Here is a 16,858-nt window from a genome sequence, read left to right as displayed (position 1 = left end):
ATCTGACACTAACCTATATCTCAACTTCATCTTCTATTCATTATGGGCCAGAGCCTGTCTTAAACTCCTTGTATCATTTAATTCTTTCAGCAATCATTTGTAGTAGTTATTAATATTATTCCCATTTTAGGGATGAGAAATCTGAACTACCAGAGAGAGGTAAGTGATTTACTTAAGTTGATACAACCAGTAAATAGTAGAGATGGAATTTAAACTCATCCAGTCTGGGTCATGATCCTCACCCTTGACTCTACAATTGACAATGATATGATAGGAGGTTAGATAGAGATACAACTAGAGGGCAGATACTATGTATGCATCATCTTATTTAGTACTGATACTAACTCTTTAATTTACTTACTATTATTAACCCAATTTTATACATGTAATGAAATGTCCAAGGGAAGATTAGTAGTAATTGGCACATACCAGGAGAATCTACCTCTAAAATTCAAACCAGTATATCGCTCAAGTTGAGATGTGCCAATGTAGATATCCAAAAATCCCTTCAAGCCCTGAAATTCACTGATTTTTAAATGGGAGTTTCTGATTTCTGTAGCTGGTAGGGGGTAGACTCATATTGATGACAAGTTTAGAAATGTCCTAAAGCCATACACAGAAATTCAAGGATCAGCATTTCTATCCCACTTCTGGGCATTATGGAAATTCTCCCTTATTCTTATCAGCTTCCCTATAATCTTGCTTGAGCTGAGCTTAACGTGAGTGGATTTCAGCCCGAAGGAATATTCTAGCAGGCTGGAGGAGCCTCGTAAATTTTCATTCTCTAAGCAATGTTAGCATGGAGTCTTAGAACTCATTACCTCTGAGTATATGGCATCAGTAATTAAAGAGGTGAAGCCAGAAAACAGAGAATATTCACATTTCCAACAATTAAAAGCACTCTTTGTTTAACCATTTGAATTACAATCTAAACACCTATCATGAGTTCAATACAATTCATAAATACTGGGTGCCTCCAATAGATCATACACTGTTCTAGGCTTTGGCAATAAAAATAAGAAGCTGTCCTAGATCTCAAGGAACTATCATTTCAATTGACAGAGATATCTAAATAAATAAATTCATATTCTTGGTAATACATATAGAGAGACACATGAGAACTACCCTGAAGGAGAGAAGGTTCACTGTGAAAGGCACACAAAGCTGGAGAGAATGGGAGTGGGGGAAGGGGTTGGCAATATCTTCCCAGAAGAGCTCACAAATGAGATGGGTTTTGAAGACATGATGTGAAGACATACTGATTTTAGGTAAAGCTATACATATAGATAAAGAAACAAAGTTTCAGAGGAAAAAATTAGGTGCACATATATCTTAGTTGTCATGGAGTTTATTTAACTGAGTGAACAACTAGACAACAATTAAGACACAAACAGGGCAGCCTGCTTCTCCCTCTGCCTGTGTCTTTGCCTCTCTCTCTCTCTCTCCCTCTCTTTCTGTCTCTCATGAATGACTTTTGCTGCTCAAAGAAGGAAAAGACCCACACTCATCCTCAAGGTTGCAGAGTTTCAAGTACTGGTGAAAGAAAACTTCTCTGACCTTTATTCCCCAAATATTTTATTATTCTTTCCCTTATGACGTCTCTGTTTCTAGTACATATTTTGATTATATCAGCTGTTCCCCAACATTATATATTTCTTAAAAATTGAATGCCTGTCTTCCTTACCATGCCATAAGCAGCTTGGAAGCTGGCACTGAATCTGAATTAACATTGCCAGGGATATGATGGAATTGGCATGTATAAGCACAGGAAAACTGAGTGTTCATAAGAATTTTGTGATCCATTTGCTTGAAATAATCTGTAGTGGGAGTAGTTACACCACACAAATTGGCAAATACTACAAGTTAGAACCATTTTTGTCATTGTTGTTTTCTAGAGTTTCAGTTTACCACATAGCAATAACCATATTTCCTAGGTCTTGCTCATTATGGCAAACAGGAAGATGTTCAGAAATGTTTGTTGGATAATAAAGCAAATGATTATAACAGATCTAAAGTACTACATCCAAGTTCTTAATGATTTAAGTCAAATAAAGTTAGTGAAAAATATAAGAATAATTAGTAGAAAATTAAGTGAGTAGAGAAACCTCTATGGGCTCTGTGGGTTTTGAAAAAGGATTTTAAATGTTCAGAGAGTATATAAAGTGATAATTATAGAAGACATTGTGGTAGATAAAAATTCTATTTGAGAATCAGTTTTCATATAAATTTAAGAATTTTACAAAGATTAAATATTATATGTGAAAATACTTTATAAAATGTATAGCATATATACTGTAGTTGCTCTCATAGGATGAAAAATGGTTGATGAGGGCTTTATGTATGTATGTATGTATGTTTATATGTATGTTAAGATGTTCTTTACTTCAGAAACAAATGGTATATACTAAGAGTGAGTAAATTTTATTGTTTCTGATGACCATATTCTCATCTATTTCTTGAAATTCTTCTTAATATATCAAAGAGGAAAAGACCAAAAAATCAAATCTATTTCCAAAGGCTCATCTAATCTAAAGTATCATCTAAATCAGATATAGAAAAAAAAGAAAAAAAATCAGATATGGGTGACATTCAAGGTACAATTTATTCTGAGACAAATTGTTCTCTAGTTGTGAACCTGAGAAATCAAGCAAGTTATGTATTTCCAAAATATGATGGGAGAGGGGCAGGCATAGGATACTAGCCCAAAAGGAGAAAAAAAAAAAAAAAGGGAAAATTGAGAGGAGTTGCGGGTCCTAGGTAAGTTCAAAACTTAAGAGTGAGCAAAATTTAAGGTTCTAGAGTAATCCTTTCTGGCTTGCTACTCTGAATTGCAGACCCACTGGGGTGACAACCTCATCCCCCAACTTGGTAGGGGATGTGCTTCTTACCAAACAGTGCATCTAGTCAAACTCCTCTCTTGCTGCTGATGAAGTAAGTGACTTAATATCAGAGATTGAAATGGAAAAATTACCAATTTCCAAAACTTTTTCTAGAAGAAAAGTAACTTAGAATAATATATCCAAATGCAATCCTAAAAAAAAAAAAAAAAAAAGATGATCTAAATAACTGCTATAGATTGAATGTGTCTCTCTGCAAAGATGTGTGCATCTTTTTTTTTTTTTTTCTTCTCTTTTTGGGTTAGTAGCCTATGCCTGCCCCTCCCCCATCATAGTTTGGAAATACGTAACTTGCTTGATTTCTCAGGTTCACAGCTAAAACCTCTGGGACTTCATGCAGCATTCTGCCTTGGGCTTTGAGGTTCTGTGGGGCTGGTATCCTGCACTTGTGACTTTCTGGTTTGAGGTCACAGCCCTGCAGCTGTGGAGGCAGTCATACCCCTGGGGCTTTTGCACTCCAGGTAGATGTGTGTGACAGCCCTGATGATCTCTGAATTACCTGTAGGGTCATTCTTCCATTATCTTTTTTTTTTTTTTAATAACATTTTATTTTTTTTTTTAATTTTTTTATTTATTTATGATAGTCACAGAGAGAGAGAGAGAGAGGCAGAGACACAGGCAGAGGGAGAAGCAGGCTCCATGCACCGGGAGCCTGATGTGGGATTCGATCCCGGGTCTCCAGGATCGCGCCCTGGGCCAAAGGCAGGCGCCAAACCGCTGCGCCACCCAGGGATCCCCCATTCTTCCATTATCTTGAAGAATAATTCCTAGCCTCTACTGAGAAGGTTTGTCCACACTAATCTCCTTATCTAATGGTCTCCTGGCCAGACCCTGAGTGTTCTCACTTTTTACAATGTGGATAGGCTAAGAATTTTCCAAATCTTTAAGTCCTGCTTCCTTTTTGCTTAACAATTCCAACTTTAAGTCTTTTCTCTTTTCTAGTATTATATAAGCAATCAGGAGCCAAGGCTCTATTTCAAGATTTTGCTTAGCAATTTCTCCAGCTAAATAACTAATTTCAGTGAAAGTTCTACCTGCTATAAAACACTAGAACACAAATACAATTCAACCAAGTTCTTTGCCACTTTGTAACAAGGATTGCTTCACCTCCATTTCTAATATATTCTTCCTTTCTCTCTGAGACCTTGTCACAATGGCTCTTACCATCTATTGGCTCTTACTATCAATGGCTATTACCATCTAATATTTCTACAAATATTTTGTTCATGATTATGGAGGTATTCTTTAAGAAGATGGAAGCTTTCTTTACATTTCTTCTCTTTTCCTTCTGAACTCTCTCCAGAATCACCTTTGAAGGTCCCTTCACAACAATGTAGACTTTTTCTAGAATGCACCTCAAGTGCCACCAGCTTCTATCCATTATCTGATTCCAAAGCAGCTTCCACACTTTTAGACATTTGTTACAGCAACATTCCACTTTGTGGTACTAATTTCTGTCTTAGTCTGTTCAGGCTGTATGACAAATATATCATAGACCAGGTGACTTAAACAACAAATATTTATTTCTCACAGTTCTGGGAAGTCCACACTCAAAGTATGAGCAGCTTTGTGTCTGGTGAGGGCCCACTTCCTGGATCATAGATAACTGCCCATTTTCTGACCATGTCCTCATGCAGAGAAGGGGAAAAGGAACCCTGGGTACTATTTCATAAGGGCACTAATCCTAGTGATGAGGGCTCCACTCTCACAACATAATAACCACCTCCCAAAGGTCCCACCTCCAAATAACATCATGTTGAGTAGTAGGTATGAATTTTTCAGGGAGACACATTCAATCTATAGCAGTTATTTAGATCATCTTTTTTTTTTTTGAGGATTGCATTTGGATATATTATTCTAAGTTATATTTCTTCTAGAAGAAGTTTTGTAAATTGGTAATTGTTCCATTTCAATCTCTGATATTAAGTCACTTACTTCATCAGCAGCAAAAGAGGAGTTTGACTAGATGCATTGTCTGGGAAGAAGCAGCCACTTCAGAAATGCTAAATGTCTTGCGCTGAAATCCATTATAACAGAGCTTGAGAAAGAAATGTAAAATAGTATTTAAATCCTCATCTAAAAACTGCAATCAGTAATAAATATGAAGCCAAAGCAGCAAATATTTAAATGACAACTTTATATCTCTTTAAATGCAATATAATGTCCTGGCTGTATCATAATGACATCATTATGAACAGAAAGCCTTGATCTGCAGTACCAAGATATTTTACAGTAACTTTTGTCCAGTGATGTACCCAAAAAAACTCTATGCCCTTTAAGTAGACTCATACTCACCCATGATTTGGTGATAGGTTCTGCCCAAAAACTTGTAAGGTAGTGATAGTAAAGCATAAACATTAGGGTCAGAATCTGAAGATATTAAGTTGAATATTTTTGTCTTTTATTAGTTACTGAACATTTCCTGGTTTCAGATTCAGTACCTTTAAAATGGGAATAATGATGTTCATCCTGAACATGTCTGAGAATGAAATAATCAAATAAACTGTATTACTTATAAGATGTGAATTCAGTGAAATAAGTCAATCAGAGAAGGACAAACATTATATGGTCTCATTCATTTGGGGAATATAAAAAGTAGTGAAGGGGAATAGAGGGTAAGGGAGAAAAAATGAGAGGGAGATATCAGAGAGGGAGACGGAGCATGGAAGACTCCTACCTCTGGGAAACGCACTAGGGGTGGTGGAAAGGGAGGTGGGCAGGAAGTGGGGGTGACTGGGTGATGGCCAGGTGGACACTTGACGGGATGAGCATTGGGTGTTATTCTATATGTTGGCAAATTGAACACCAATAAACATAAATTTAAATTAAAAAAAGAAAAGAAAGCTATGAATTCAGTAAGATATTATTGATATCACCATTATCTAATCTTCATCATCATAATCATCATCATTTAATGTTAAGGGGCACCATTTTTAACAGTAAACTCAGTCTTATCATAGTTGATTTTTAAGATGTAAGCTGCTAAAGTAAGAAAAGATAAGAAAAACATAAGAACATAAGAAAACATAAGAAAAACATAAGAAAAAATGTTTGAATTATTAAAATGCTGGTGTCAAAAAGATAAATACAAGTGACATTGTTCATGATTGGGATGTTTACTTTCTAATGTGATTTGATCATATAATAATCTTCAAAAATATCTACTGGGTCACATAACAATAGTTGCAGTGGATAAATCTATAGCAACTCCATGTTTTGATGGCTTAATAGAATAAGGGTTTATTTCCTTATCATGTTATTGTTGATTTGAGTTAGATGAGGAAGAAGGCTGGTTTTTCTCCACATAATTATTTAGGATTACAGGCTTAGTCTATCTAATGGCTTTGTAAAGCTCTAGAGTCTTGGAGTGTCCCATTGGACCTGTATTAATCAAACTAGGAGATGAAAAGAGAAATCATGGAAGATGGCATAAAAGAGTGGAGGAGCCAGGCCTGGAAGTGGTATGCACCAATTTCATGCAATTTCTATTGGTTTGAACTCATCCCATGGCAGCACCAAATCCCCAAAGGACTGGAATACAGAGTCCACCTATATGTTCAGGTGGAAGATATAATGGAAGTTTGGGTCTTGCCATCAGCCTCTGCCACAGGTTTCTGACATTTTAAAACAAATCATGGATTTAACTGAATGAAAGACAATGCACAATTTAATAGTGTCACAGTCATTTGTGGTACTTATAAAAATAATGTGTGATCTCTTCTCCCCTTTCTTCTACATCTAAAAATTAGCAGCACTTTGATAATAGTCTTCTAATTAGTATATACCTCTGGGGAACTTCTAGATAAAAGACTTAGTTTTCTCTCCTGAATGTGCATGTGGAGACTAAATGCACTTCATGTGACTGAGGAACTCTTTGTTTCATAAAGATTAAGATAAGTACGCACAAGAAAAAACATTTAGGCAACCAGAACCTTCTGAAGATCTCTCTCTAGATACAGATAGATAGGGATATAGATGTTCCAGTAGAACTTTTAGTGTTAACAAAATGACAGCTTTTCCTCTGGGAGTTAGCTTAGGTCCAAAGCAGCTTCTCTTCAAAGTTATATCATATCTAGTATCAGAGGTCTCCCAGTTTCTTGGGAGGGCCTTTTTGCCTTTTTATCTTATAAAACTTGAATTCATGACTGAATCCTTTCAAGCATACTACTGATTTTTTGACAGGTTCCCATCTAGTATCAGTTTATACTTTATAACCTGTCATAAGTCCCACCTGGCCTTACATCCCACTTGGTTTTATGGCCTGTTTATAACATGCTCTGACCTGTGATAATCACCCCCTTACCATTTCATGGCATCAGGGTTGCGCAGAACTGCACTAGAATCATCTGATATCATTTAGGAATTTTGTCGGTATTGTTACTTCATCACATGGAATTTAGCTATTCACTTTTGTGACCATGGTTGTCAAGAATTCCAAAACTGTTTCTCTCAGGATAATATGAGAAAGAAGAAGGAAGTTAGGTAGGAAGGAAAAAATGAAAAAAAAAAAAAAAGAAAGGATAGAAGGAAGGAAAAAAGGAAAGAAAGGGAAGGATAGAAGGAAGGAAAAAGGAAAGATCTGCCCTGCCTAATTCACAGGATCAAATGCAGATGATACTGTAGTGATAATGTAGGAGGTTTTTGCCCCTTAACTCCATCAACCATTTTTATACCTCTGCTATGAGGAAACAAAATAAGTGGCAAAGTTTCATAATTCATTTTTCCCATTGAACATTATTTATGTGTTAACTATATATTCCTTGGAAATCTAAAAGACTTATAATTAGTCAAAGTAAGCACCAATCTAAGGGCCAATCTAATTCCAGAAGTTTGAGTTTGTAATTATTTAATACCTTAGGGTACAGGAGACAATTTGGATTTAAGATATATACTAAAAGACAGTATGTTTATATATTAAAACTTAGCCAGTTGTTATCCTTAAATTCCATTAAATTCTCAGTGTTTACTTGTTACCTTAGCACATCATTAAATTATAAATACACTTATTTAGATGCCACAGTCCTCAAGAAGATGTTTTGGTGTTTGAAGGGTATTATTATTTTCATTATTAGAAATTTTGTTAAACTGTATTCAAGTAAGATGTCTTAAATGCCTACACGATTGGTTAATTTATCGACATAAAAAAGGATATTTTAAATTAATATAATTCCTGGTTAAATTATTTGAATGCATCCTTATTTTGACTTGTTGTGAATGAGAATTTTGCACATGTTGAGGACAGATACAAGAAGAGACACTCCTTAAGTCAAGAACATTACAGTTCTATCGGGAAGATTATTCTATTGAGTACTACCATTTGTCAGTTACTAAGAATATAATGGTGAATGAAACACTTAATTTACATGCGCTTGTATGGCCTCTCATACTAAGATCTAAGTTTCAGAAGGCAAGGAATGTGTTTCACATCTTTTTTTTTTTTTTTTCCTTTTGTAACCACTCTAAGATTCTCAAGAAATGCTATGTGTTTGTAGCCAACAGAAAATAGTTGAATAAAATTAAAAAAACAAATGAATAAACATGAAATAACTTTTTATGGAGAGGTATATCAATACCAAAAAAAAAAAAATGCCATTCACCCAGTGAAATGTCTCTACATATACAGTTCAGGAGAAAAAAAGTTCTGGTTTTTCTAAATCTTCTTGATACATGGCTGTTATCAGTTTGCCATATAGATGATTGGAAAAGCTCACAGAGGCGAGTTGCTTTTAGCTGTGAATCTTCAAATACTTGAATGTTTCCAAATGAATTCAAAGTGCTGTTAGAAATGTCAGTAAGTGATTATCCATGGGCTGTGGGACTCATGGCTTAATATTTATTTATGCATTTATTCATTTATTTTTGTGCAAAGGGAAACAGGTATACCCGCTCTTTGTGACACATGGTGGAAGCATATGAAAAGATTCATTGATAGCAATTTCAAAGCAGGTGATACAGAAACTCATATTGTTTTTCCATCAAGAAATATGCTGGAACCGGCAGAGCTTGGTATACTATGAAAAGCATCCTGGAAGAGAGAAACCCACCACTGTGGTCTTCTACATATATAGAAAAAAGGAAGCAGGAACATCTAGTAAATTCATGACTGAATCCTTTCGAACATACTGATGGAAGCATCCTGACAGAGAAAATGAGCTTTTAAAAAAGGGTCAAATCTGGTTAGCTCAGTCAGTAGTATCTGTTTTTCTGTCGATTTATCTCAGATCTGCAGAGCCAACTTCTTGTTCACCTGTTGAAAGGGAAAAGGGGATGAATGTCTAAGGCCACCCACGTTTGTGTCCTTGCATGTGTGCATCTTCCAAATTCTCCATAATCCTCATGTATCATTTTCTTAATAAGAAAATATAATGATTTTTGTTTTTAAAAGGCACATTAAATCTTGTATAATACTTTTTGTTCTTCGGATCCTTTTCACAAATGCATCATCTCATTTTATCCTTAGAACAACCTTTTAAAAGTAGCCTTAAACAAGTCTTATCCTGATTCATAGATGAGTAAAGTAAAAGAATTAAAGTGGCTCGAAGTCAGTCAGTTCTTCAGAGTCAGCCCTGGAAGCTGAACCTAAGCCTACTAAATTAAAATCGTATGTGTATGTGTATGTGTGTCCTACATTTTCCTTGGAAATCTTCGTTCTGATTATGAGAATTACTAGTATTCTGTTTTCCTTTAGATTTTGTAGATGAGGAGATATGAAGTTTAAGGTGTGTGTGTCTGTGTGTGTGTGTAACTATACCACAATTCCTTATATTTACATTTGATTCTGGCAAAAAGTCAGAGAAAGAAAACTCCTTAACATTAGAATATTGAGTCTATAGAGTCTAAAGTCACCCATTTGAGTATGGAAGAAAAACAAGAATCATACTGACTGCTTCCGAGGGGACCCGGGAATCAAATGGTCAATGGAGTGTAGCTGTCATCAAGACCAGTTTAACTTCTCTTTTTATTTTATTGTCACATTTACAGATTTAGAGTGTTCAGAGCCATGAGTAAACACATTATGCAACAGTAAGTAATTAAGTGCATAGTGACTATAGTAGCATTTTATGTTAACTGCATCCTTAAAATAAATGTTACCATATCCCAGCTTTTCTTGGGAATAATTTCAGTGATTTCAATTAGCTTTTTTCAGTAATTTCTCACGATACACCTCAAATGGTGGAATGGAAAAAACAGAGCAAGAACCAGTGGACATCAGCTTGACTACACCCCTGAGCTTTCTGGTTGTAAGAAGAGGGAGAGCCAGTACTTTACCCCTGTCATTTCTATGATGTGGGGTCTTTAAAATGATCAAATGAGACAACATTGGTGAATATGCTAATCCAAAAGGATGAACCATTTCCTTTACAAGGAAAATTAAAATACAGATTGGAAACAAAAGGATCTATGAGAAAAAAAGTCATTAAAATTAAAAGCGAGTTTAGTAAGGATTTAAAGAAATTTAATGATGTAATATAAAAACTAAATTAAAGCATCTAAAAGTAAACAAGATTTGAAAAGACCCTTAACTCGGTTATTGGGAGTGTAAAATTACATCCAAGCAAAAATGCTAAGAGCAAAGTTAATTGAAAAGGGGGAAGGTGCTTAAACAGAAAAAGCTAGACACCAGTGATAAAACATATCCAAACAACAGCAAAAATAAGCATTTCAGAAGGAAAGTCTATACCAAAAAACATTATAGTTAAAGTACAAAGGCAATTGTTTTTGTTCTTTCATTTATCTAACAATACTGACTAAAAGTAGTTGTGACAAGAGTGAGTGAAAGCTATCTGCTTGCTCTCATGGAATTTACTTTATAAGAGATAGGAAACAGATATTAAACTAATAATAAGACATATGCATAGCTAAACACATGTACATAAAATATATGCATCTGGCACTGCTTTTGTGCCACTTCAAACACCCCCATGTTCCCTCTTAGTGACCAACTGGGAGAAGATTGGTACCAGTTGCTCTTAGGTGCATACCCGCAGCACATCGCACTTGCACATGCACAAGCCCAGTGCAGGGCAATTTATATCCCTTAGGGCCATCTTTGCAAAAAAAAGTGGTCTGGTGCTGTTGTGTAATTTCCAAGAAATGCCATACTAAGCTTCTTGGTAGGCGCCCTTGGATCAAGAGCCTCTTGTAGTGATGGCCAACCAGATAATGTAGCATTATCTTGGCTTTCTTTCCTATCCTTTTGAATCTCTCTTCTATCACTCATTTTACAGATAAGAATTATCAAGGTTCAAAGAGGTTATGTAATTTACTCAAGGTCACCTTGTTTGTAAGGAGAAACAATACTTGTCTTGAGTGCCTTGCTTCAGAACTTGAGCCAATTAAAAAGTGTTTTCTTCTTCTATCTGTCCCTAAATAGGCTTTCCTTTATCCCTCCCCTCCTATAATGTCAAGACATTTGTGCCCCTTCTGATGTGAAGATATCAGTAGTGATTGCTTATTATAACCTTTTCAAGTATATTCATATGGGAACATACCACTCTAGAAGGCAGAAATTTAATCCAAAGGAGCTAATCTCCAATGGTAGAACTCCAGGCATCTATATTCCTGAAATTGGTCAAGTCTTTCCTTCCCTCAAATTCATAATCACAGTATGTAGATGGCCACTCATGTAGTTCCACATAGGTACCTGTATAAAGCCTCCCTGGTAATAAAAATTAAGAATAATAGTCACTTCACTCCCATCTTGGGTTGGTTTCAAGTACATCGATAGAACAACTTCTAGAACTGTCATATTTTAGGGAAAATTGCAGAAAGCAGTGTTTCCAGTCATTTGCTAACTGAGCCAGAAATTATAATGGCATGCCAAATTAGACTGAGCTGTAAAAGGAAGATATTCACATTATTCTTCTCTGCCCTTACAATATGCATAAGAAGCTGAAAAGCCAGTAATTTTTTTTTTGGGGGGGTGGTTAGTAAACTTTTTTTCATGTCTTTCCCACTCTAGGAGATATATTTTTTGCTTCATTTATTTTCCCTTGCATCCAATCACTTGCATCTCCAATAACTTGGTGACCCTCTAGAGAAAGTGGGATTGGACTCCTTTCTGGTCACTGAATGATTGAAGGAAGTATACAGCTGAACTCTTTACCCACACCTCATCCCCCTCCCTGTTGTATTTTTGAGTTGTTTTATAAAGCTCTTAAAAATAGAGAGCATGCTATTCATTTGGCAGAGGTGATGGAAATGGGGCATATTTTGTTTGTTTGCTTTTCCCTTGATGTTTCCCCTTGACGAGGTTGCTGTCTGGTCTGATGTGAGAAACTGTCTCTCACTATGGAGGTGTTATTATGTACGTTGCTGGCAGGTCTGCCCATGACTAAATCCTACTGCCTCCTGCTGGGAGGGTGAAACCCAAGTGACCTTCTGTTTTCTGGCATGGAAAGGGCCCCTTTCATGCAGGCAAGCAGGCGGTAACCAAAAGAAGAATGTTAGAACCATCTTTGAGCCACATGAATGCACAGATGTGGCCAGTTCCTTAAATTAGAAGACCTGAAACACACATCCCAACTTATGAGCATTTGTGTTCCCAAATCACAACACTTGAACTCAAAAGTATTTATTCATCCCCAGAATTTACTCAAAGGAAAATTAATAGGACGCTGGGAGTCCAACAATGAATAGAATGGAATCCTATCCTTAAGAGACTACAGTCTAAGGAGCTAAAGAATGTATAAACTAGATTTGAGAATTCAGAATATATTTTGCTTTATTAATACCATTAGGTTTGGGGTTTTAACATATTAACCTATCAAAGTTGCCTTAAATCATAAAGAAATTAATCTGCTAAGGAGAATTTGAGTCTGAATTCCATATTCTGGCAGGAATAAAAAGATGCAAGAAGGTGATCCCATTTTCTTTTCCTGCATTCAAGGCCAATAAGCAAGATGTAAAATGATAGTTTTAGAACACAAAGTCCCAATTTCATTTCCGACTACCTCCTTCCTTTGTTCCTATGCTAATACACTTGCCCCAGAACTTCTATTTGGAGAACCAGACCAGTGTCTTCATGATGTAAAATTGCTATTCTCCTTCTTTCCACCAAGGCCTCCAGTTTTCATAAAGTTGCTAATCTCAGTTGTGAATTAGGGGAAAAATAAGCTGATTAAGCTAAATCACTATAATATAAATGATAGATGAAAACTTATTCTCCTGGAGATATTAGCATTTAAGTGTAAATTGTGCTTCATTTAGCTTTTTACCTCAGTGATTCTAAAACTTGTGTTGGAGGCATCACACCCCTTTGTAAGGAAACACATTTTCAAAGACTTCTGAAAATATGTCTATACACCCTCAAGGATAAGAAGATAATGGTTGGAGAAGCATTGTTCTACTTCAGTGAATCTCAAGGCAGAAAAGTGGGGAGCAAGGAGGAAGATGTCTGCCAAGATGATGGGGCTTATGGAAATTGTGCCAGCATGTATTTTGAAAAGATTTAAGCAATATTGAAGTATAACCTCATGTTTAGAAAACAAAGGTATAATTTCTATAATCCAGTAGTATACAGCAAACTTTTATTTTAAAAACATCATAGAGAATATGTTAAAAAAATGTCATTCTCAGGTAAGGAAATGTCTTTTTAGGGGTTAATTCCAGAACCTCCAGATGTTTGATTATATCTAAAATGGCATAAGCCAGTGTTGAACACCCATCTAGTTACTGGTAGCTTAGTTCATATCAAAGTGAAGTAAAATAGAAAAGCCCAGATGAACCACACAGAAATGTGATGTTTGCCTAAGAAAGCCACCTGGACCAGCACTGGGACTCTAGAAAGTTGGGATCCATGGGGTTCATAGCTTCTCCTTTCAACCATTGTAACCACATAAAAGAAACAATTCAGGGGACGCTTGGGTGGCTCAGTGGTTGAGCATCTGCCTTTGGCTCAGGATGTGATACTGGAGTCTCGGGATCAAGTCCCACATTAGGCTCTCTGCATGGAACCTACTTCTCCCTCTACCTGTGTCTCTGTCTTCTCTCTCTCTCTCTGTCTCTCATGAATAAATAAATAAAATATTTAAAAAGAAAAAAAGAAACAATTCAGAGCACTCTCTTTTGGCCGTGGCATTTATTCAACAGTATCCTGAGTATCTATGTGCCGGATATAGTTCTAGGCACTGAAGATACATCCTATTCTTTCTCCTGGGCTTCAGAGACAAAGAGGACAGTCTGATGGTGTTAGGTACTATGAGAAAAAGTAAGCATAAACAACTGATGTAATAGGAAATGAGTACGAGTAAAGGGATTATTTTCATTTGCCTGGTGGCTGGGGAACTCTCAGGGGCTGACACTTGAGCCCAGGTTGAAGGACAAGAACCTAGCCCTGCAAATAGGAGACAGAGTTCTAGGTAGAGGGGACAAGTACAAAAGCATAGGGGCAGGAACGAGTTTGGCCTGTAGGAGCAAAAAGAAAGCCAGTGTGAATGACGGAAAATTACATTAGTGTAACAGGCAAAACCTGAAGCTTTGTATCCCAGAAAGCAATCTCATTTTTATTTCAGAGGCCATGGAAAGACATGGGCAGGATTTTAGTAGCAAGCACTACTATTTATGAATGGCTCCTTATAATAAATTAAATGCTCACACATCAGTGACTGCTCAAATATTTTGTGGATTCCTTGAGAGCACACATGCCAGAAGACCAGGATTATCTTACTATTTTAGAAAGTGGTGAAGCTAGTGGAAAACTCAGCTTTACTGTTAGGGCCACTGTCATCAAGGCATGCTTTGCATGCTTGAGCTACTTTGTGCATGAGTCTCTAAGACTTCTGAGACTGAAAACTCTCTCTACCTATTTAGCATGCATGTTGCAGTTTCTCTGAACTATCTTGTGGGCTACCCACTTTACTGTGATCTTCTTTTGGAGTATTTTAATGGATTTTAGAAGAGTGTTAAATCTCTGCTTTGTAGAGTCTTATTCCTATCCTCAAATTATCTTAATTCATTACCTTCTTGCTATGATAGTTTAATTGAGTGTAGGATATAAAGCTAATTTATTTCACATTTTTGCTCTTAATAGTTTTCACTTTCTTTATTGAAAAAGTAATTACTGAATTCTAATACAATAACTGGAAATTACTTTTTCTAATAACACATATTATCACGTCACCATCTGCAGAAAATACTTTGAAGTACCCCCAACTTTGGGTCACTGGAAATGAGCTTAAAATTGTTAATGTGGAAAAATTGCTAATTGGTTATCTCAATGCTGTCTTCTTTATTTATTTTGAAATTACACATTTGCCATGCTCATTGAGAGAAAAATGATAAAATATAGAAAAGGAAAAGTAAATACATATAGCACTCAGATATAAGAACAATCGGCATTTGGTTGATAGTCTTCAATATATGTTTTCTGGGTACATATAAACAGATACTGAAGCATAAAAACATTTTAATAGTGTTCTGGTATTTTATTCATTTGTACTCTTAATTATTAAGTTGAGTCATACAAAGTACCATTTTCTTAAGCCATAGATCATCAAATACCAATTATTTCAATATGGTTCAATGTAATATAACAATTTATATATTTTAAAATCTTTATTTTTGACTTTTTGATATCTTGAGAAATGCCATTTATCCATGATCCTGTGTTTATCTAAATTTTATTTGCACACTTGCCTAATAATTTCTTTAGGATCAGTTCTCTGTAGTTGAACTGGTGGGCATGAAAAGAGCATACACATTTCTAGGGTATGTGACATATATTTCCAAATTTCCTTTAAACTTATCTGTGTACCAGCAATATATGAGGTTGCTCCTCTCCTCAACAATATTATTATTCTTTTATTAGCATTTTTTTTAAGAGGGAGAGGGAGAGGGAGAGAAAATCTTGGGAAACTTAATCTGCTATGGGGCTTGATCTCATGACCGTAAGGTCATGACCTAAGCAAAAATCAAGAGTCGGATGCTTAACAAACTGAGCCACCCAGATATCTCTTTTATTGTCAATCTGGTAGATAGAGACAACAAAAACCTTTTCATTTGCATGACTTACTAATCAAAAGGGTTCACCATTTTTCTTAATATTTTTTCACCATAAGGATCTTTCCATAGGCTGCCATGGATCCATGTACTTTGTTCCTTAAGCAAAGCATTTCCAGGCAGGTCATCCCCAAGGATAAGAAAGCGGACTAAGAAGGTGCCATGGGACAATGAGATAAACTGTGGGGATTAGAAGGGGTTCCTCATTACATGGTTGGTAAATTAGCTGTGGTTTAAGGGTCACTAAAAATCAACCAGCCCACAACATAGATTTCACCAGGCTCTTTTCTAAAAGCCTCTTGGAGACTTTCTGGAATCAGAATCTTCACCATGGTAAGACATAAAGACATCTGGGTTAAGAGCCATCAGACATAAGTACATGAGAATAATTTATCTAAAAAACCATAAGCATCGGTAATCCTGTACCTGAAGTTAGGATACTCTTTTACGAGAGTAGCAGAGGAATACATTCTTGCCTGACTAAAGCTTTATAAGCTTTATAGGGAAGAAAGACAAGGGAGAGTAAAAGTAATTGTTGACTGAGCAACATGAGAAAAAGCTGACACGTTGGGATTTACTCCCATGATCCCATCTACAGATCAGCCTCTCAGTTCCTGTCACATGGTCCAGACAGTAACCGAGGACAAGCGGTAAATGAGCAATTGTAGAACTGCTGGGACTTTGTAACTCAGTGAGGTCCGTGGATCAGCAGCATAGCACCACCTGAAAGCTGGTGAGCGGTTCAGAATGGACATGCCCCGAACCTGCCAATTCAGAATCTGCATTTTAACAAGATCCTCAGGGCATTCTTATGCATCTTAAAGTGCGAGAAGCCCTAATTTTAGAGATAAATCTTATAGAACCTGGTGGTAGGTGAGATAGGGGAAGTGAGAGAGACCGTGGGAAAGGAGACCATTGAACTTCAGTCTTCCTGACAAGTAAAGGTATTGTTGAAAACACCA

The 16,858-nt window shown here is 36.2% G+C and overlaps 2 protein-coding genes across 42 annotated transcripts in view; one reads left to right on the top strand and one right to left on the bottom strand.

The window, feature by feature from the left end:
* LOC111091159 overlaps nt 1–7,264 on the bottom strand; it is a 96,859-nt gene extending 89,595 nt beyond the window's left edge. For 28 of the 40 annotated variants that reach the window (XR_005374142.1, XR_005374152.1, XR_005374141.1 and 25 more), the window contains exons 1-2: nt 7,201–7,264; nt 4,833–4,935 (exon numbers count right to left, since the gene is read on the bottom strand). Coding sequence is in view for 2 of the 40 variants with exons in the window: in XM_038565011.1 (XP_038420939.1) it covers nt 4,833–4,837 (5 nt within the window). In the remaining 38 variants the exon portion in view is untranslated. Of the gene's footprint in view, nt 1–13; nt 251–4,832; nt 4,936–5,192; nt 5,377–7,179 lie in introns of all 40 variants that reach the window. The other 12 variants (XM_038565001.1, XM_038565002.1, XM_038565012.1 and 9 more) reach the window with 8 other exon arrangements.
* DPP10 (dipeptidyl peptidase like 10) overlaps nt 1–16,858 on the top strand; it is a 1,276,525-nt gene that overhangs the window by 332,377 nt on the left and 927,290 nt on the right. The window lies entirely within an intron of this gene.

The sequence above is a fragment of the Canis lupus genome, chromosome 19, assembly GCF_011100685.1.
Source record: "Canis lupus familiaris isolate Mischka breed German Shepherd chromosome 19, alternate assembly UU_Cfam_GSD_1.0, whole genome shotgun sequence".
Lineage (NCBI taxonomy): Eukaryota > Metazoa > Chordata > Mammalia > Carnivora > Canidae > Canis > Canis lupus.
Note: the sequence above shows the minus strand (reverse complement) of the source record. Positions and strands in the feature narration are given on the sequence as shown.